This window comes from Microcebus murinus, chromosome 11 (assembly GCF_040939455.1).
Source record: "Microcebus murinus isolate Inina chromosome 11, M.murinus_Inina_mat1.0, whole genome shotgun sequence".
Lineage (NCBI taxonomy): Eukaryota > Metazoa > Chordata > Mammalia > Primates > Cheirogaleidae > Microcebus > Microcebus murinus.
The window spans coordinates 61,179,034-61,201,056 of NC_134114.1; the positions used below are offsets into that span (position 1 = coordinate 61,179,034).

Here is a 22,023-nt window from a genome sequence, read left to right on the forward strand (position 1 = left end):
ACCTCGGTCTGAGTTACTTTTGTGGGCATTTAGTTAAATGCTTTGTGGGAAGGTGTCTACATTAGTTGCTTGGATGGCAATTGTTCTATGTAGTTATATGGTCAATCTGCTTGCTCAGCCTGCCCTTTCCCTCTGTCTGTGTCTTGCAGCTGGCATCATCAACTCAAGTTGAATGTCCTCCCTCAATTATTTTAAGCTTAGAAAGTTTTTCCCCCAATCTAAATTTTTTCTATGATATTCAGAATTTAGTTATTTTAGTGCAGTTTTTCAGTACTAGGGAAATGAGCATCCCATTTATAGATCGTTATTTTGTTTACATATGTAACTCAAATTATTTAACAATATTCTTTATTTTGTAAAGATCATGGTTGAAGAGGAAGAAAGAGAAGGAAAGTGAGAAATAAATTCTTCACTATAGCTAAAGATAAAGCACTATGGGTGTGGGGTGTGTGTGTGTGTGTGTGTGTGTGTAAGGGAGAGAACACGTGTAGTGCGTATTCATGTTTATCTTGTACATCTCGATCTGAAGAGGCATCTCAATTGTGAGGAAATTACATGGAACTGGGAATTAGAGATCTGTGTTCTTCCTAGTCCTGCTTTTGTCACTATCTGTGAAAGCTGGGGTAAACCACATCATGTGCATCTCAGTTTCTGCATCTGCATTCTGAACTTGCAAAATAATGTTGTGGTGCTCAGATTGTATAATAATAATAATTGTATACTACATCAAAGCAGCAGCAGTATGAAGTGTCTATAAGCTTCCAACAATTACAAAGCTATAGCATTTGTGTTCTCGTTTGCATGTGTTTAAACTCCATATGGGCCCCATCCCATTGGCCCTAGTCCTGCCTTGTCCCTGCTCTTTTGTAGGAAAGTGGTGCTTTCAGATTCTTTGTAAACACTTCAGGCAAATAATTGCCCTGTCATTTGATCCATCATCTCAAGACCCTACTGTCTTAGACTTCCAAAAATAAATAATGTGTAAAGTTCTTGCTGGTGTGTGCTACAGGCCAACTGCCTCCCCCTTTACCTCCACCTTTTATTTGTAACACAGGCTGTCTGGTTCCAGTGTCCAAAATTCACTTTCTGAACAAAAGTCACCACTCTGGTGGTATAAATTTAGGTCATATACTTACTCAAAAGCCAAAATAGGATTCACGGGAGAGATGGATTTGTGTATCTGAGGAACTGTTGTCATTCTTTTCAGGTCACAAGATCCTACTTCTATGCATATTGTACACTAAGCAAGACATCCTGGAGAGTATGTGTGTATCAATAACACTAATAACAACAAATACAGAATGTGCTTTTTCAATTAATTATGCACTCTGAAAGCAAATGATATTGATTTTGGCTCAGACTGCATAATAAATAGAGACCATATAAATAAAATTATGTTTTTTTGTATATATACCAACAGAGAGACACACACCCATATATACACACACACGTAAATACTTACTATATTGACAATTTCTTCCCATAAATTCACCTGGGCACTCACAGGAATAGTTAGCAACAAGGTCTGTACATATTCCACCATTTTTACAAGGATCAGCTTCACATTCATTTATGTCTGAAGAAAACAGAAAAGACAGAGAAAGAGAATTACTGTTAAAAGTGACTAGATATTGGAATATTTTAGGAATCTTAAAATAAAATCTCCAAGTAATGCTATTTTTTTGTGTACATGTGTATGTATGTGTGTGTGTTTAGTCAGTAATACAAATGGTGATTAAGACCAATAACTTATTAACAATCAAATTTTAATCAGTTTCTAGTGAAATTGAGAATCCAGATGAAAGAACAATAGAATAAACCACTCTTCTATTTTGAAAATAAATATAATAGTTTGGGGAAAATATTCAGTATATCCTTAGAATTAAATCAAACAAATTAACCCTGATAAAAAGATGAATTGGTATCACTTAAAAGATCTAGAAACCTCCCCTGTAGCAACAACTGCCAATTAACACTGTCTCATTTTATTTTAATTCATTAAAATTCTAACTGACAGAGATGTTTTAGTTTCTAAATAGTTCACCTTTGATGAATATGATGAGAAGCAAATTAGAGTTAATAGCTAAAGCTCGTTACATGCAAAGTATAATAAATGTAAATGATGATCACTTCCTAATCTCATTCAAGGGTATCTAAAGTTAGGATGACTAAAGGGACTTACTTTTGATATACTATTATTATGTATGATGCTAAATAACATGAAATATAAAACATTCAGCAAATTATATTAATTCATTTCTAATTTTGGACAACAGTGAAAACAAGTAAGATTTTGAACACAAAAAGAAATAATGATTTCATGTTAAGTGAAATAAACCAGGCACAGAAAGACAATCAACACATGTTTTCATATGTGAGAGCCACGAAAACATGCTCTCATGGACACAGAGAATAGAATGGTAGATACCAGAGACTGAAAAGGTGGGTGGGAGTTGGGGAATGAAGAGAAGTTGGTCAATGGATACAAACACACAGTTAGATAGAATAAATAAGTTCTAATATTTGATAGAAGAATAGACTGACTGCTTTAGCAACAATATTTTATATATTTCAAAGTAACTAGAAGAGAAGACTTGACACCAATATATGCAAATGATAACTATAGTACTGTAGTATAGTTTGAAGTCTGGTAATATGATGCCTCCAGATTTGTCCTTTTTACTTAAAATTGCTTTGGCTATTCAGGCTCTTTTCTGGTTCTAAATGAAGCATAGAATTTTTTTTCTAGATCTGTGAAATATGACTTTGGTATTTTGATGGGAATTGCACTGAATCTATGAATCCCTTTGGGTAGTATGCACATTTTAACAATGTTAATGCTACTGATCCATGAGTGCAATATGCTTTTCGATTTGTTTCTGTCATCTGTGATTTCTTTACTCAGTGTTTTACAGTTCTCTTTGTAGAGCTATTTCACCTCCTTGGTTAAGTATATTCCTAGGTATTTTATTTTCTTTGTAGCTATTGTAAATGATATTGAGTCTTTGATCTGACTCTCAGCTTGACTGTTATTGGTGAATACAAATGCTACTGATTTGTGTACATTGATTTTGTAACCTCAGACTGCTGAATTTACTTATCAATTCCAGAAGTCTTTTCGTGAAGTCTTTGGGCTTTTCTAGATGTAACATCATAATGTCAATGAAAAGCAATAATTTGACCTCCTCTTTTCCAGATTTGGATACCCTTTCTTTCTTTCTTTTGTCTGATTGTTCTGGATATGACTTCCAGTGCTACAATGAATAGAAGTGGTGATGGGGACACCCTTGTCTTGTTCCAGTTCTTAGGGGGAATGCTTTCAATTTTTCACCATTCACTATGATGTTGGGTGGGTTTGTCATACATGGCTTTTGTAATTTTAAGGTATGTTCCTTCTATGCCTAGTTTATTGAGGGTTTTTATCACAAAAGGGTGCTGGATTTTGTCAAAACAGTATGATATTGGCACAAAAATAGAGATATAAACCAATGGAACAGAACAGAGAACCCAGATCATCTGCATGCAGCCAACTCATCTTTAACAAAGCAGACAACAATATACACTAGGGAAAAGAAGCCCCACTCAATAAACGGTGCTGGGAAAATTGGATAGCCACATGTAGGAGAATGAAATATGATCCATATTTCTCACCACTCACAAAAATTAATTCAAGATGGATAAAAGAGTTAAATGTAAGGCATGAAACCATAAGAATTCTAGAATAAAATGTTAAAAAAAAAACCTCTTCTATATATTAGCATAAAGAATTTATGAAGAAGAACTCAATGGCAATTACAACAACAACAAAAACAAGTAAATGGGACCTGATTAAATTAAAAAGCTTCCACACAGCTAAGGAAATAATCAACAGATCAAATAGACAACCTACAGAATGGGTGAAATTATTCACAAACTATATATCTGAAAAAGGGCTAACATCCAGAATCTACAAATAACTGAATCAAATCAGCAAGGATAAAACAACCCCACTAAAACATGGGCAAATCCATGAACAGAAACGTTTCAAAAGAAGATGGAAAAATAGCCATTAAACATATGAAAAATACTCAACATCACTCATAATTAGGAAAATGCAAATTATTAATACGACCACAATGAGGTATCACATTACTTCTGTTAGAATGGCTTTTATCAGAAAGTCCAAAAAAATAGATGCTGATGTGGATGCAGAAAGAGAGCAATGTATATACACTGTTTATGGGACTTCAAATTAGTATAACTACTATGGAAAATAGTATGGAGATTCCTCAAAGAACTTAAAGTAGACCTACCATTCAATCCAGCAATCCTGCTATTGTGTATCTACTCACAGGAAGTCATTTTATTCCAAAGACACCTGCACTTGAATGTTTATAGCAGCACAATTCACAACTGCAAAAATGTGGAATCGGCACAAGTGCCAATCAATTCATTAGTGGATTAACAAAATGTGTTATATGTATATCATGGAGTACTACTCAGCCATAAAAAAGATGAATTGATAAATTTGACAACAATTTGGATGGAACTGGACACTTTCTGCTAAGTGAAGTATCTCAAGAATGGAAAAACAAGCACCACATATACTTGCTATTAGATTTGAACTAACTGATGAGCACACATGTGCATAGAGGGAAGTGAAACTCAGTGGAAATCAAGCAGGGAGATAGGAGGAGGAGGGGATGTGTGAAAACCTACCTAACAGGTACAATGAACACTCGTTGGGTGACGGGCACACTTAGAATGCAGCTCCAGATTGCCCTGTTCTTTGTATGCCTGCAAATACCACACTCCGTCTGGAAAACCACTGGTGTCCAGCAAATGTTTCCTGATAACATTTTTATTAACACCAAATGAACAGAAATAGTGGAGTGCACAAACTAAGCAAAACAAAGCAAAATGAGAAAACATTTTATTTCAGATTTGTAATGTGTCTTCTGGTACACTATTACATATCAAAATGTATTACTGAAGTCCTGGGTTATCACAGTTTCTTAAAGCAGCGTGACTGTTAATTTACCCTCTAAAGACAAGACAAGGAAAAAAATGCTGGAAAACTATTTTATCCTTTCTTTCAAATTCTTTCTTCTAAACAGTATCCTCTCCTGAAAGCTAGTCACCCTCTCATTCTAAGTTCACTATAGAAAGTATGGACTAAATTTCTTTGGGCAGGTGATGTCTTTCTCTGAAAAGGCAGCCTTTTTTGGATTTCTGGTTATCTGTCACAGCTTGAAAATAGAGACAATTTATGGTGTGTTCAGAAAAAAATCTAAGTAATTTGATGATTTTTTAACACTCATAATAGGATAAAATCAGGATCTGTTGACCCCTAAAAAGAGCTACGTACTATAAAATATGATAGACTCCCAAATATTTGATACTGAAACTCTACAGAAGAATGAAAGAAAAAGAGTGAATGAGCATAAGTCATTTTTTCACTATTTTTATATGATGAAATATTGCTCTTATCAAAATTTCACTTGGTCTTTATTTCTATTGAACTGACAAGCAAAACATTTTAATTAAATTTTGTAAGTGGTATCTCTGATATATTTATTTTGTTGTCAATTCAATGTAAGACAACAATCTTTGGCTACTTTGGAACACGTCCAGTATGTCTCTACCTGTATCATGCCTACTACAATTTGTTTTAGATGAGAACATGTCAATGGCTAAGTTAAATAATCATTTCTTAGGGAAAAAAAATGCCATATTTTTAAAAGTTGGAGATAAACAGTTATTCTTTTATATACTTACAGAGAAAAAACTGAGTACTCATGTCTAAAGGAAATTATAATTTGATCTTTGATGTAAAAGAAAGGTTTAATTAGAATTAACAAGGTCAAGATGGAGATGCTGGTGTATTCCGAAGTAGGGAACTAGAAGGGACCGCCATGTTGAGAAGAAGTTCATGGTATAATGTTGTGCTTATGTCCAACAGTAGCCCACTTTGGAGCAGAGAGTGTGAAGAATAGTACTAGGATTCCAAGTTTGAGGATGTAGATGGGGACCAGATCCTGATAGTGCCAACTGAAGGAACTGGATTTTATCTTCTGGCACTGACAAGGTGGAGCAGGATGGGAGGGTATTTTCTTCACTCTTCTACTTTAGAAGAGCTTAGTGAAGCCAGATGTGCAATGGACTTGAGAAACAAATAAAACAAAAAAAAGGCAGGACAGAGACCCACAAAAGATTTAATGTTAATAGGTACAATGTATTTTAATTCTCATGTAAGAAGCTCTATGCATTTTTTAATTTTAAGATTAAAATATATCATGAGTACAATCAAACCCAGTTCCCACTGCTTTGCAATGTTGATAGAATGACGTTTTCATAGTCAGCAATGTGAGAACCATCAAGAGTTATTATACATAATATTACTGATACGCAGACACTGTTCTTTGCTTGCTTAAATCTTCCAAGTTCTTAAACAATAAATAATAATTAAAATATGTGACTGTGGATCTATCTGAGAAAAATCAATCTTTAAATCATCCATTCATAATATAATCAGGCCAGATCTGATGAAAGCAAGTTATAATTAAGAACATCTTATTCTAAAAAACCACAGTTAACACCTTTACCCAGAGGTTAAGGTGAAGGGGAATGAATTGGATTGCAATTTGCTAAAGTGGGAATGCTGTGTAGACATACCCAATTAGTGACAAAGAATGACCTTTCCATTCTTTAAATATGCATTTTCAATGTTTTTTAAACTCCAAAATTACTTAAAACTAAATTCATAAAAACACAAATGTTATTTTAAATGACCTATATTTTTTAATATAGTTGCAAAATTAGTAAAACATTTCTGCATTTGTGCAGTTCTGCAGTGTTCCAGTAACATTCAGACTCAGAGAATAGATGAAAACCACACAGAATCATTTACATATTAGTATAATGCAGGAGTTCTTTCAGCAGAGAAGGCTGTTTGTACTGTGATTAACACAGCAAGCAATCCAAATGGAAACTGACCTCAACTTGTATAAATCATGTTTAATTAAAGACTAGACATAAATGTTCACACAATATAATGTAATAAATTGAAAATTAAACATATTTACAATAAATCACAAACATTTCTCCTTGTCACAGATCAAGACATTATCATTTTCAGAAAAAAGTCCACATCTGTTTCAAATAAACAGAAATACACTAGATTATTTTTAGAACTAGAAAAAATTTGACATAGCAGTCCCCCTATAAAAATAGGAATTCTCCATATTTGGTTATATTCATAGTTCATTTATAATAATAATATTTGTCATTTTTGAAGTCCTGTTTTAAAAAAACAGTTTCATTTAAAATATCATCTTATAATTAAGATAGCCAGCTAAGTCCTGAATCCATAAAACTGAGTTTGTAACTGAGGCACACTGATCAGAACAGCATGTAGGTTTCTGTATGTAAAGTCATGACTCACTGTTTTCTGAGAGGTTCTTTTAAATTCTGTTTTGTTTTTTGATGATGAAAGAAGAAAGCAAGGAAAAGAAGGAAGGAGGGGGAACAGATGAGAAAGTACACAGTTGAATTTCTTTAAAAAGAAACATGAATTTCTTTAAACCAAAGTAGTATTGTACAAGGATTGCCAGGCCCTTGCCTCTGTTATAACTAATTACACAGATTCATTCACTTTATATGCATAACTTAGACTTATCTGTATCATTATGTCATACTTAATTTACTTTCTGAAGATTTGTAATAGTGTGTTGGTAGTCTACCCTCTTTGGCTTGTTTTTTTCTTTTTCTTTTTAACAGAAATAATATTAACCCATGTGCACTCTACAGATTTAATTGTGAGAAACCTCTTCCAGGAATTGGAGAATTGCTCATGTATTCATTAAGATCTCCTCGAGTACTCATCCTTTAGAGAGTTCAGCTTACACACATCCACATCCTGAGAAATGTTCAGTTATGCAGTTATGCCTCGTCTTCTTTGTTCTGGACCTTTGTCAGGCCCATAATTGTGCAAATTATATCCCAAAGCCCATGAAATTGACCTTGGAGTAGTGGGTTGTCAAAGAGATTTTAAAATGAAAATTGTATTTGTTAGTTACTTATTGGTGCCTTCAAAAACAATGAATCATCTGGGCATAATTTCTTGTCTCAGAAACCATGTTCCTTTTTCTCAGAATGATATTAAATATTCAATAATCTCATTCTTCATTATAGACTCCACTAACTGGCCAGAAATAAAATAGAGATTTCTTGAATCCAATTCTCTGGGGTCTATTCTGGAGACTTTCGAACCTAATTAATTAGTCTCCAACTGGCTCACCTTTGTAATCTGCAGAGTAGGAACGATATAAAGTTGCACTTCTGGGCTATCATTGTCCCAATTCATCCTTGAGTTCCTTCAGCACTCCTCAGGAGAATGCCATCTGTCCCTATTAGTTTGGTCACATTTATTTTGGTAACTTAGTTTAGATATTAATATTTTGAATACTGACCACCATTTGCACCAGGGCATTCAATCTTCCTGAGGACAGAAACCTATCTCACCTCTTCCTAGTAAAGACAAAGGCAACTTGACCATGAATCTATCTCTTCTTCCTCCCCAGGTATATCCAGGCCCCAACAAGCATCAAAAAAGAACACTGATTCTTGGGCTGAGCACCTTATTTTGATATAGTAAAAGGACACCATGATAAAGCCTTTTTTTTTTCTTTTGCAAAAGCAATATTTCTTGACTTCCTTATTCCTTTCCCGTGGGCTGTCTTTCCTACTGCAATATTGTTATTGACTTCTAATTAGCCTGCGAGAGCTTATTTTCAAGAGCCTGCTATTCTTGATCCTTAACAACACTTCTTCCCTGGGCTCTCCATTAGCTATTAAATATTCTCCAGACCTCCTGTGAGTAATTGCCTTTTAAAATTTGACCTTTTATTTTTTTTTCTTATCTAAAGCCTATGGCCTTTCAATTTCTTTTTTAAGACTGAATGGCTTTATGATGAATTTCTAGGAATTCTTTCCTCCCACTCAGATGTTGAAGTTAATTATGTCATAATTAGAATTATCTAGAGGATTTCCCAGTCATTTCTGGGACTAGTTCAGTATATTTAAAATTTTCTGTTCTTGAACTTCTTTTTGATCTGGCTTTCTGCTATATTACTAGTAATTCACTCTACAGTAGTAAATTAAAATCAGCATTCTTCAATAAGAAGATATAACACACAAACTGTTTATGATGATTTATTGGTAACATTCATTTACCAAGAACATCAGTGTAACAACAATCCCAAATCCAAGAGGAATTTATCCATCATCTCTTTCTAACAAAGATCATATTTTCTGTCCATCCCTATCCTGGCATCCTAGTAATTATTTTGAGATCTATTTAGATGCAAATACCATTGCTACTAGTATTCAGGCAGTAGTCATCCCAATTATTTGGGTTGTTTCCACATAAAATTATTTCAGTAAGGCTTTGTTTGCTTTTAATCAGATATTTGGCCAGTAAGATAAGATAGCTATTCCAAGATACTTATAAAACCAAAACTATGAGAGGCAGAACAAGGGATATGGAAGGGGTAATCAAGAGTGTGCTATGTCTCTAAAGCACAAATATTTGATTACTTAAAAATATTTGTAAATATAAGCTACATGGAAAACATACAGCAGAAGCTGATAGGAACAGATGCCTTCTTCAGTGAAAATTTTCACAAAAGGGCAAACCATCTCAAAGGATGTTACATCAGTGGCATGCATCATAGTAACTTGTCCTGCAATAAATATTTGTTGGCCAGGGTTGGTGTCTCACACCTGTAATCCTAGCACCCTAGGAGGCTGGGATGGGATGATCGCTTGAGATCAGGAGCTGGAGACCAGCCTGAGCAAGAGTGAGACCCTGTCTCTTCTAAAAATAGAAAAATTGGCCGAGGATGATGGCGCACACCTGTAGTCCCAGCTACTCAGGAGGCTAAAGCAGGAGGATATCTTGAGCACAGGAGTTTGAGGTTGCAGTGAGCTATGATGACACCACAGCACTCTAGCCAGGGCAACAGAGAGAGACTGTCTAAATAAATGAATATTTTTGATTGGCGAGAAAGAACTGGGATTCTTAGTCATCCAGAGAATCATCAAATATGTACTGTAAAAGTGAGTCCCATAATTGGGGCAGCTGCCCTGGCCTATTTCTAAAGGGATTTTATTAACGAAAAATGAAGTTAGAGCAATGCTTCTTTTAAAAGTTGGAGCTTTTAAAACATGCCAATGCACAAGTCCTACAACCAGAGATTCTGATTTTTGAATAGTCTTGGGAAGGAAGAAAGTAGTAATACAGTTTTAAAAGAAGTTCAGGTGATTCTGAAAGGTAGCCAGAATTGGCAAACTCTGAAGAGAACTCTGCTTATGAAGTCTTCTATCCATCCATCCTTCCATTCCTAGTTCTATCTTAGGTGCTAAGAATGCAAATTTTAATATATCCCGGCTCCATAGTTTTCTCAAATCTTATGGTAGAGTAGATACACAAGGATATAAATGATCCATTACAGTGTAAAGTGCCAAGTGCTATAACAGGAAAATGCACAGTTTCTCAAAGGTTAAAAACTAAATTGATTTAGTAGGCTAGGGAATGTTCAGTTTTAAAGAAGGAGTCCAGCAAACTAGGGACTATACTTTTGAGTTACATAGAGTTATGAATAACTTACTTTGTAAAGTTATCTTTCTAAATTTATATGTACTTCATTATTCTTCATACCAGTTGTCTCCAGATATAAGAATGACTCCTCATTGTCTCATAGTTCTTTGCTCCAAGTATGTAAGGCATACATTTCCTGGCTTCCTACTTGTATTATGATATGTTGTCATTTATATGTTCTTGCATATTCTAATGCTTTATTCAAATTAACCATTATATGCTGTCAGTTACATGTCAAATTAGCTCACTTGCAGCTTTCTCTAGTTTTATCAGTCGATCTTGGTGATCAATTGTTTTGGATTTTTTTCTATAATGAGTTATGAAAAAATCATAACTGGTCAGGTGAGATAGGATTCATGTTAGAAGCATAGATGTGATTCACATAGTTTGTCTTTACCAACTGATTCACTCACCAAAATTCATTCTGATGAATTCTATTAATTAGGCATTAAAATATATTATTGGATACAGCAAATAAGGATAGTTCCTACACTAAGAGATCTTTCACCTTCTTCTCTTCTGCTTAGAAGAGAAATGACTATAACACAATATGGTGAAATATGTGTTGTATAGCATTATGTACAAAATGTACTGTGACTATAGAGGAAACAGTGGCTTTTCCTAGAGGAGACATGGAAGACTGTTTACAGGAGGTAATAAATTTGGTTTGTGTTTAAAGGATGTGCAGGAGTTTTAAAATGTGTGCTAATTTAGGAAGGAACATAAAAGAACACAACGTTTTCTGAGAGAAGTGAGCAATTTAAATTTCTGAAGCATGCTCAGGGACTGGGATGGGGAAAGAGACTGGGGATGGTGGTTACTAAATAGTCTGGGACCAGACTTTTATGGCTTATATATCAAGTTAAGGAGTTTGAACTTTAGTCCTTGGATTGGGGAGTTAATAGAGAATTTAAGAAGTGTGAAAGGGGACTTGAGACTGAATAGCTCAGTGTTCTCAAAAGCTCATTCATATACTCTAGAATTTCAATATTTGTAAGCTTTTGAAAACATAATTCAAAAAGTCATAAGGGAAATTTATGTTGAGTCCATATCACTCAAATTTCATAACATTACAGCTATAGCCCCATATATTTAAACATTTAGCTTGATATAAAATGCATATAGACTTCCTAATATTTAGGGTTGCCAGATTTAGCAAATGAAAATATAGCATGTTCATGTAATATTTGGGACATACTTGCACAAAAAAATCATTGTTTTTCCAAAATTCAATTTATCTGGGGATCCTGAATTTTATTGAGAAATTCTACTTGAAATGTCAACCAGAATATGATTTCTCCATAGTTTCTTTCTTTTCTTATAAGCATTTTTTTTCAGCATATGATCATGATTTCCGTTTTGCTTATTCAGCAGACCCCAAGGAAAACTACCTATGGTGGAAAATCATTATTGATAAAGAGTCTTTCTTAGGCTTTTGCTTAAACTAAAATTTGTTGCTTGCATTGTGTGAAGCATAATCTCTGGAGTTGACCTCTATATAGTGTTTAATAATACAAGAATGGCCAAATAAAGATGGCAGTATATTGATAACAATGAGCACATTCTCCCACTTGTAGATTACTATGTACCAAATATTGTTCTGAGCCTTTTATATATATTAGCACACCCTATGAACTAGTTACTATTATCATACCTGTTTTACAGATGAGTAAATCAAGAGATTGAAAATGTAAACAACTTGTCCAGGCTCACACAGATAGTAAAACTGAGATTAAAAGCCAGATAATTTGTCTCAAGAATCTATTCTATTCACTAGTATGCTTTACCATCACTAGCAAATAAGAGTACTCCTTCATCAGCACTTTATATTTGCCCTGCAGGTCCTGTTTTATGTGTTAATGAGGACAGAAATAGGATAATATATCATCCTTGCACTCAAAATTTTATAATTGTTTGTTTATAATTGTTTATAATAACCTAACAGTATTACCATTTCTCCTCTAGATCAAATACTCTAGTCCTAAAATCATAGTTTGGGGTACTTTCCCCTCCAATTCCTTTATTCCTCTTAGTAATTTTCTCAAAATCTTAATCGGTTTGGGTTTAATGGACATTTGTATCTCAAAATCTATCACTGCTATTCTTTGTAAATATGGAATTTTTTGACAATTACACTCTTTTATACATGCCTTTTAACTTTACATTCAGATGAAAGAAATACATTTATTTTAAAATTTCTTAGTAGGGGGCATAGCTATATTTTATATGTGTACAATTACATGTTTTGTTATTTTTCCTGGGTGACAATCCACATTGTATAAAAATATTTATTTGAAAAACTAACACACATACAGAAAAGTACATAAAGCAGTAGAGCTACATGAATTATTGTGAAGAGACAACCTGTCTAATAACCACCAAGGATGCACCAGCATCGGGCCAGCAGTCCAAAGCCTTCATGCACCCCTTGCATTCAGTCTCCCTCAAACCCTCACTGCTTAGCATGGGAGTCACAGCCTTGCTATTTGTATAGTTTATAGTTTTCCATTTAAATATGTATTTCTAAACAGCATATTTTATCTTTGCCTATATTTGAACTTTATAGTAAAAAAAATCATTTAGTATGTGTTCTTCTGTTTGTTGCTTCCTTCACAATGATGTTGCAGGTGACTGCAGTGAGTTCATTTCTGTTTGCTATAGAGTATTTTACTGTAAAATGTACCATAAACATTTTTCCTTTCTATTGTTAATGACATTTGCAGAACATGCTTACACATGTCTCTTGATATAGAACTGTATTGAATTTTTTCTGGTTATACCCAGCAGTGAAATGGCACAGTCGTAATAATGCATACCTTTAACTTCAATTGATAATGACAAACTGACTCTTAAATTAGTTTCACCAATTTGCACTCACATCAGTAATTTAATTAATAATATTTTTGAAGATACAAACTGTATGAAATTTGTAGGTAATGACTTATTTTAGTTCATATGCAAGTTGCAAGTAGAAAAGCTTAACATCAATACATTATCTTTTAAGTTATAGTTTTACCAAGAGGGGCTTTTAAGGGAATTAATTAAAACCTTTAATTCACCAAGATGAATTACATTTTTCTCTTCAATTTCCTTGAATATTTTTTAAACATAAATAGTAACTTTCACTAAAAATGTTGAACCATTGGAAGTTTATAAGACAAAATGTTATATTTAAATAACAGGCACTAATACATACGTAAATTTTATACATACAGAAAAAATAACTTTACTTAGCCCCTGAAGTAATTTCTCAAACATGAACCTATTAAATGAACTCTAACATACAGACATATGTAGACTCAGGTAATAAAATAGGAATGCCTCCTGCTACAGTTTTATATTTTTGAAATTTTATATTATAGGCATAATTAAACAAAAATGATATCCCCAAATGATGAGTTTATATTATACTGCTAAAGCTACTATGAAGATTTAATGAGGTAACTTATAAGAAAAATATCTTACAAAATTTAAATACTGTACAAAGAATTATCAATGTACTATAAGGGTTCAACTATATTCACATTATTCAACAGAATGTGGGGTTATGTCCCTGGAAGAAAACATAGGTAAATTGCTTATGAGGCTTTCTATAGAGAGATATTTCCATATTTGAGTTTATCATCAGAGTAAATAAATGTACAAAATTTTCATAAATATCTTACAGAAGAATAATCTTGCCTTGGAGAGGAATGAAAGACAGCATTTACCCACAAAATTTCAAAGCTCGTGGAAATTTTAATCCACTGAATGGGATAATTCAACAAATATTCAACAACAAATATTGGAAACATTTATTTCCAAAATGGTGACATTTACTACTTTTTAAACTAGTTCACCAACTCTCCATAAATTTGGGCTGATAGATTAATAAAATCTATATCTGACAGACATAAATTATGGCTGGTAAATACAGAAAAGACTCATTTTTAAATTCTTAGAAGTTTTAGTCCTCATTGAGATGAAAGAGCTAGGTGGCTAGATTTCCCTCATTCCAGAATCTCATCTACATAATTATAGGACATTTTGTGGGTTTCTGGCAGAGCTAGAGGCAATAAAACATCTGTTACACTCAAGGCCACCATGGAAGAATCTGTTTCAAGCAACCAACTCACTACTCAGTGCCAAAAATGTGCTGTCTACAAGCCACTGCTTTTTATAATTTATTTTTTTCTCCCATATTTATTGTTAAGTATGCCAAATCAGCATATTTTCTTCATTAAAAGTGATAATGTTGGGATTCAAGGGAACTCTTGAGTCTGGGCTAGACAGGGTAAAAGGGACCAGATTTTTTAGACAAATTCTCTTGCCAGAAACAATCCCCAAAAAATCAGACAAAATAGATCAGACCATAGTATTCAACATACTGGATATTAAGAAACAAAAGACAATAATAAACCAGGTGAGCCCTGGGTAACCACTGACTAGGTTTGTTGTCTTGAGAAGGATTCCAGGCCATGGCACAGGGAGGGAAAATCCAGGAGGAGCCTGGCAAACATGCTGAGTTAAAGAGAGAGAGCTGACAGTCTGGAGAGTCTAAGAAGACTAGAGTTTACAGTACAGAATGCCTGAGAGGAGAGGACTGCGCAAAGACAGTACACAGAGATCTGAAGTCCTGAACACTGGCATGCTTCTTCGTGTATTCAGCAGAGTGCTGATTGGCATGTGAGCAAACTACTGGAAAAAGAAACATCTGAATAGACCACAGGGTATAACACCTGGGGCTCACACTGGTCCAAGAAAACTGCCAATTCATACCAGTAAGACTGGAAAATAAACTGTTTTGTAGGGCACTAGGGAGAATCCTCAGAGTAGTCTTGCCTCAGTAGTGGGAATTATTAAGCCTAGACTAAAGCCCAATCAGTCCCACCTAACAAATTTTATAAGCAAGACCCAGAAATTATTCCCAAGTAACTAAACTATGTAAAAAAGCTAAGTTTAAGAGGATATATAAGAGTATAAAGTACCTAGCACTCAACAAAGTAAAATTAATGTCTGGGATATAATCAAGATTAACACGCATGTAAGAAAGCTGAAAATCAACTATGTATTAGAATTAGTGGACAAGTAATTAAAACAGTTATTAAAACTGTATGCGTATGCCAGATATAAAAAATGTTAAGTAGAGACATGAAAATGTAAAAAGAGAGCCAAATTGAACTTCTAGAGATGAAAACTACAACGTGTAAGATGAAAAATATACTAGAAACAAATAACAGCAAATTAGACATTGCAGAAGAAAATATTTGTGAATTTTTAAGACAGGACAATTGAACATATACAAAGTAAAATACAGAGAAAAATAAAATTTGGGCATCAGTGAGTTGTAAGACACATACAGGTTGCCTAAAATAGATGTGACTAGAGACCCTGAAAAGGGAAAGCAGAAAATAATTAGATAACAGCTGAAAATTTTCAAATATGATGAAAATAGATTCAAGCAGCCCCACAAATCCCAAGCACAAAAAAATGAAGAAAACTGCAAAAAGGCACGTCGTTATTATAAAAGATGTCAAAGTAATTCTGTGAATAGATGTATTTTCAATAGAAATGATACTGAATAACTGGATATTTATATGCAAAAACCCCTTAGATCCAGATCCAGAAAATTACTCAAAATGGATTTAAAGTATAATGTAAAACCTAAAAGAATAATAAATCTAAAAACATTATATGAGAAAATCTTCTTGAGTTCAGTTTAGGCAAATATTTCTTAGAAGCAACATGAAAAGCATGAGCCATTAAAATTGATAAGTTGTTCTGTATCAAAATGAGAAGCTTCTGCTCCTCAAAGTCAATTTTAAGAGAATTAAAAGACAAGCCACAGATTGGGAGAATATATTTGCAAATCAAATATATCATAAAGCACTTGTATTCACAACATATAATGAATTCTTACAACTCAAGAAAGCAATGACTCAATAAAAATTGGGCAAAATATTTGAATTGTCACTTCACAAAATAATATATATGTGTGTGTATATGTGTTGTGTGTATATATATATATATGAAAGGCAAATAAACATATGAAAAGATATTTGACATCATTTGTCATAAGAGAAATACAAATTAATACCAAAATTAGATATCTCAACACAACTATTACAATGGCTAAAACTATTACAATGTTTATGAGGTTATGGAGAACTTGAACTCTCGCATACACTGCTGATCTGATATAAAATAAAAGTTTGGAAAACAGTTCGATAGTTTCTCAAATACCCAAACATATGAATATTCTACTATATGATCCAGCCATTCCATTGCTAAGAATTTACCCAACACAAATGAAAACCAAGTCCACATAAAGACTTCTATGGATGTTCATAGCAGCTTCATTAGTAATAGCCCAAAACTTGAGACAACCCAATTGTTTATTAATCAGTGAATGGATAAACAGATCGTGATACATTAGTACAACTGAGTACTACTCAGAAAGAAAAAAAAGAGAGATAATGAACTTTTGATACAAGCAAGAATATGAAAGTATTTCAAAATTATTATGCTGAGTGAAAAAAATCAGACAAAAAGAGTACTTTTTAAAATTCTATTTATATAAATTTCTAGAAATGCAACTAAGCAGAAACTTACAGAATGTAGATCAGTAATTGTGTGAGATGTAGTTGCAGGCAGGAAGGAGGGATTAAAATGGTTCAGGAAGAAACTTCTGAGGGTGATGTGATGGAAATGTTCAGTATCATGAGTAAGATAATGGTTTTACAGGTTGTTGCATGTGTCAAAATGTATTACATTGTACATTTAAAATAGGTGTTTTATTCTATGTCAGTTATACCTCACCAAAACTGTTTTAAAAGTGATCATGTCAAAGTTCTTTTTTTAACCCACATATTTACTGGCTATGAATTTAGAACTGCAGACACACACACACACACACACACACACTCTCTCTCTCTCTCTCTCTCTCTCTCTCTCTCTCTCTCTCTCTCTCTCTCCCTCACAGTAACAGGTCCACAAAATTAATGAGGAATGTCAGCCTTTTCAAATTCTCACAACACAGAGTTTTTTAAAATGTACTTCTACTTTGAAGTGAGAATCATGCAGCTTAAATGCAAAGAGGCAAGTCTTATTGAAAGACTGAGTAGTTTAATAAAACATACTAATAGGAGGAGCTGTATTCATAAAAATGACAAAAATACTAATTTTTCAAGGTATTTTGCCTCCTGCTTTGCAGGTTATTTTCCATCACTCAAGAAAAGTCTTTGCAGGAAGCCTTAAATAAAGATGAATGGGGAAAAAACGTAATGTAACTGCAAGATATTCTATTGCTCTTACATTTTTGGTTTTGGACTGAATTTCTTACTGATACCATTGACTATCAGAAACCTGAAAAATATTAAACCATAACTGGGTTTACTCATACCTTCCCTAACCATTCTTATTTTCCAAACATTTTTCTGAAGGAAGCTCATAAAGTATATTGATATGTATGTTTCCTGTACCCTTATGATTTATTCTAGAGATTGTGATTTCTGAAAAGGAACTATGAAATAATTTTCTAGTTCTCATCGCTCTTATGAAAGGTAAGACTTGAAAAACTTTTAAATATATATGTTTAAAAGGATATTTTTATTATAAACACTAATTTATTTTAATATACACAAAGATGGAAATCTCAATTCCATTGATTACTTACCATGTAATTTCACATAGGAAAACTAAGCCTTCAGGGCAACAATTCATAGCCAATGAACCTGATAAAATAATTGGCTATTTCCATAACAAGTGCTTTGACAAATGGTCCTATTCTATCAAAGAGGAATGGGTCTTATTAGAATATGCATTGTCGTGTTATGCTATTATAAGATTAATGAAGAAAAAAAGTTTAGTTCCTTTTAATAAAATTCAATGACTTGTGATTTAGACTAAATACCAGTAAATAGTAAGTATATGTGTAACCCCCTCCACTTAATTTGGTTGTTTAATTTGGCCCTGAGTATAATAGTTTGAGTTTATGCAGCATCTTACTTCCCTACAACTCATTAAATCTCCTTCTGCTGTGTTTCAGAGGATAAAGGAGAGTTTATGCAGTCACAATTAAATAAGCTACAGAATTATCTTTAAAGGTGATATTAGTATCATCCCAAAGTACAATCCATCCATAAGGCACTGTAATATTTAAAATATTTTGGTTAAGACATGCAGAGGTAGAAAAAGACTAAGATCTATTGATGAATTTATTTCACGGAATATTCAAATATAATTTTAAAATCTTTAGAACATTCTACAGATATCACTGCTAAACAACACTAAATTCATATGTTATGAAAATATAAAGGTTATATAGTTCACTATGACTGAAACCTTATTTTTATCTGTCTGCCATATAATTCTGTGAGTGTGCTATTATTTAGTCCATAGTTTTCATTTTATTCTCTTCATTACCGATAGATAACTCATTGTACAAATGAGAAAATGATCCCCCTCTAGCCACTTCTCCTTACTTTATACTCCCTCCAGATTTTTGTTAAATCATATATTTAAAGCTACTGTTTGATCATCAGCTTTAGACATTAAGGCTGCTACATCACCCATTATATCTCTTTCCTGCCTGTGAAGTCCCGTTTTTATTTTTTACTGTCAAAATTTTATGTATATTTTACGACGCATTCTGTTCTATAGTTGTGCATCAGTCAACTAAAGCTAGTCACAACTAGAGTTATTCACAAAATCTCCATGGCATACAATACTCATGCATTTGTTTCTCAGACATCTCAGTGGGGAGTGGTGTCAGGAAATCTAGAGTCAGCCACACTGAGCTCTGCTTTCAGATACACATGTGCTGGGCTTGGCTTCTTACTGAGGTCTGGGCTGAAGTTGGCTCCCTGTGTGATCATTCTGAGATCCAAGCTGAGTGTACAGCAGCTTTTAATATCTGTTGCATCTCTGCTATAGTAATGGCAGAAGTTTCAAAGAGAAAGTGATACATGCAACAAGGCTTAGGCTCAGAAGAGACTTTCTGTCATTTCAATTCATTCAATGACCAAACCAAGCCACACCTCCAAGCCCAAAGTGAAGGGGTGAGAGAAATATCTTTTTTCTCTATGGGACAATTCCAAAGTCACAAAATGTTGAAAATATAGGGAGGGGTAAAAAATTGAGGCAATAATGTCATCTGTACATTAAGTCTTCAATGCCTTCAGTTTTTCAATTGATTATAAAAATTAAAAACTGAAAGGATATATAATACAATAATTATATAAATATTATTTCCTATAGACCAAGTAGAAAAATGTTATTGTGCTTCACCAAAAATGTGCCACATTAAGGAAACTGTTCTAGCATCACAATCAAATGGACTTTCTTTTGATATGTTTTATAAATTGTTTAAAATTAAGACACATTTATATGCTTCGTATTTACAGAGTTTTTAAATTTGTCTTCTGGAATATTTGTTTCTTCTTGTTGACAGAAGTAAAAATGTATTCAACATATGCTTGCAATTTTTCCATATTTTTATTAAAATGTATTCCTGTGATTCTTGAAGACATCCTTTGGGAGCGCTCTGATTTCTTGTGCTGAGGTGAACTGACTGCTTTCCAGGTGGGCTGCAAGCTACATCCTGAGCCATCTATATTCTTTGTCCACCTGGGCTTATTCTACTCTTTCTTGAATCCTAGGTTTCTACTTTTTCACATCCTCCTTTCCTTTGCCATAAAATATCTCTGGGTAATTTTCATGAAAGGAGTAAGAAAAATGTTATTTTGAGCAATTATCCTCACACTTGAATTAGGTTTGGCTGGTATTGTGTGTCTAATTTTAAATTCATTTATCCCCAGAAAGTTACAGTACATTAATTTTTTCACTATCTTCTAATATATATATATGGTTGCTACCTGAGATATTTAAAACTAATATAATTTTTTCTTCATTTGAGTTAACCTGTTACATCTCTTAGGGGGTTTGGGATTTTTCTATATCCAGATTTCATTAGAATTTGCCTAGAAATGTCTTGCTTTTCATTCCTTGTGTTAGTACTCATTAATTTATTTCAACATGAAGACTCATCTGTTAATGCTTCCAATCTCTCTGTTTTCTCTGGAGCAACAAAATTATTTCTGTGTTGAATTTCTTAAGTTGATTCTCTATGTTTGTTAAGCATATATCTCATATTTTTCATTTTTAAAATATTTTGATCTATGTTTTGGACAATTACTATGACTTAAACCTCCTACTGAATTTTTTTTAAATCCTTCAATCATATTTTTCATAACCCATGAACTCTTTTTCAAAGTGGAATACAAACAGTATTCTTGTTTTATGAATATCAGCTTTTCTTTATGTTCCTAATTAAAATGTTTTAAGAGGTCTCTTTGTTCCATGAATCACACTTGCTTCCTCTTGCATCAGTTATTTATATGTTCATTTTGGATCTTCTGCTTTGTGCAGTTTACTTAAAATGTCTGGTGAGTCTTGATTGCCTACTTACATGAATGAAAGACTCTATTGATTCATATATTTAACTGGTGTAGTTTATCCAGTACTTTTATAAGTTTCTTTTCACCAACAAACTTTCCTCCTACATGGAAGGACTGACTGCAACCTCTAAGTATGGGGAGCACAGGCAGGGAATAGGTAGTAATGTTACCCCCATCTTGTAAAATAAGATTTTAGTCAGTGTTGTCAACTCCCTCATTAGGAACTCAAGCTCTCCTCTAGGAACTCTTAATATTTGTAGACACCAGTTTTCTGGTTTTAACCTTGGAAATCAAGCTTTGTATGCAGGAGGGACGGGGAAGGAAGAGGAGGGTACCTGGGGCAGCTGTTCCAAAGAGAACTTTTAATTAACTAAACTTTCTGTCCACTCTTTTCTCTGTATCAGCTCACTCTTAGCTTGGACCCTTTCCAGTAGGCAAAAAACAGTGCCTACTGACATTTTAAACTTTTCCAGGCCAGGCATGCAGGCTCTGGGTCACCTTCTCTACCAACATGACTCTATATTCCTTCATCTGGAAATGTCAAAAATCACTGGGGTACTAATAGTCCGTCTCACTATTTTTAGATTGTTAAAAACTCATTATCTATTTTTATTTTATTTAATATTCACAGTCTCTCCAATGAGGTTTGAGAATAAAAGAATGGTAAATATGTATGTTCAGTCTGCCATCTTGAAAGGCTAAGTTTAAATGCATATCTTAATATATATGAAGAAAAGAAGGAGACAGTCTATTAGGGCATCCAAAATTTTAACTAAAATGTTTACCATTTGTTCCAAAATTGCTAATTAAGAGAATTTTAGCACTTGGAAACCAACCTTCTGCCAGTCTCTTTATTTAAGGACAGCCCTCTGACAGCCTTCAAGGGAGGGTGGCGGCCCCAAACATAAAATCATTTCTTCTGATTGCTCTGTAAAGTTACAGAAGAGT

At 33.5% G+C, this 22,023-nt stretch overlaps 1 protein-coding gene across 2 annotated transcripts in view; it reads right to left on the reverse strand.

Annotated features, from left to right (window-relative positions):
* The window catches only part of EDIL3 (EGF like and discoidin domains 3), a 422,082-nt gene that overhangs the window by 168,815 nt on the left and 231,244 nt on the right, over positions 1–22,023 (reverse strand). For both annotated transcript variants that reach the window (XM_012784391.2, XM_012784390.2), the window contains one exon: positions 1,463–1,576. In XM_012784391.2, the coding sequence (XP_012639845.1) occupies positions 1,463–1,576 (114 nt within the window). The remainder of the gene's footprint in view (positions 1–1,462; positions 1,577–22,023) is intronic.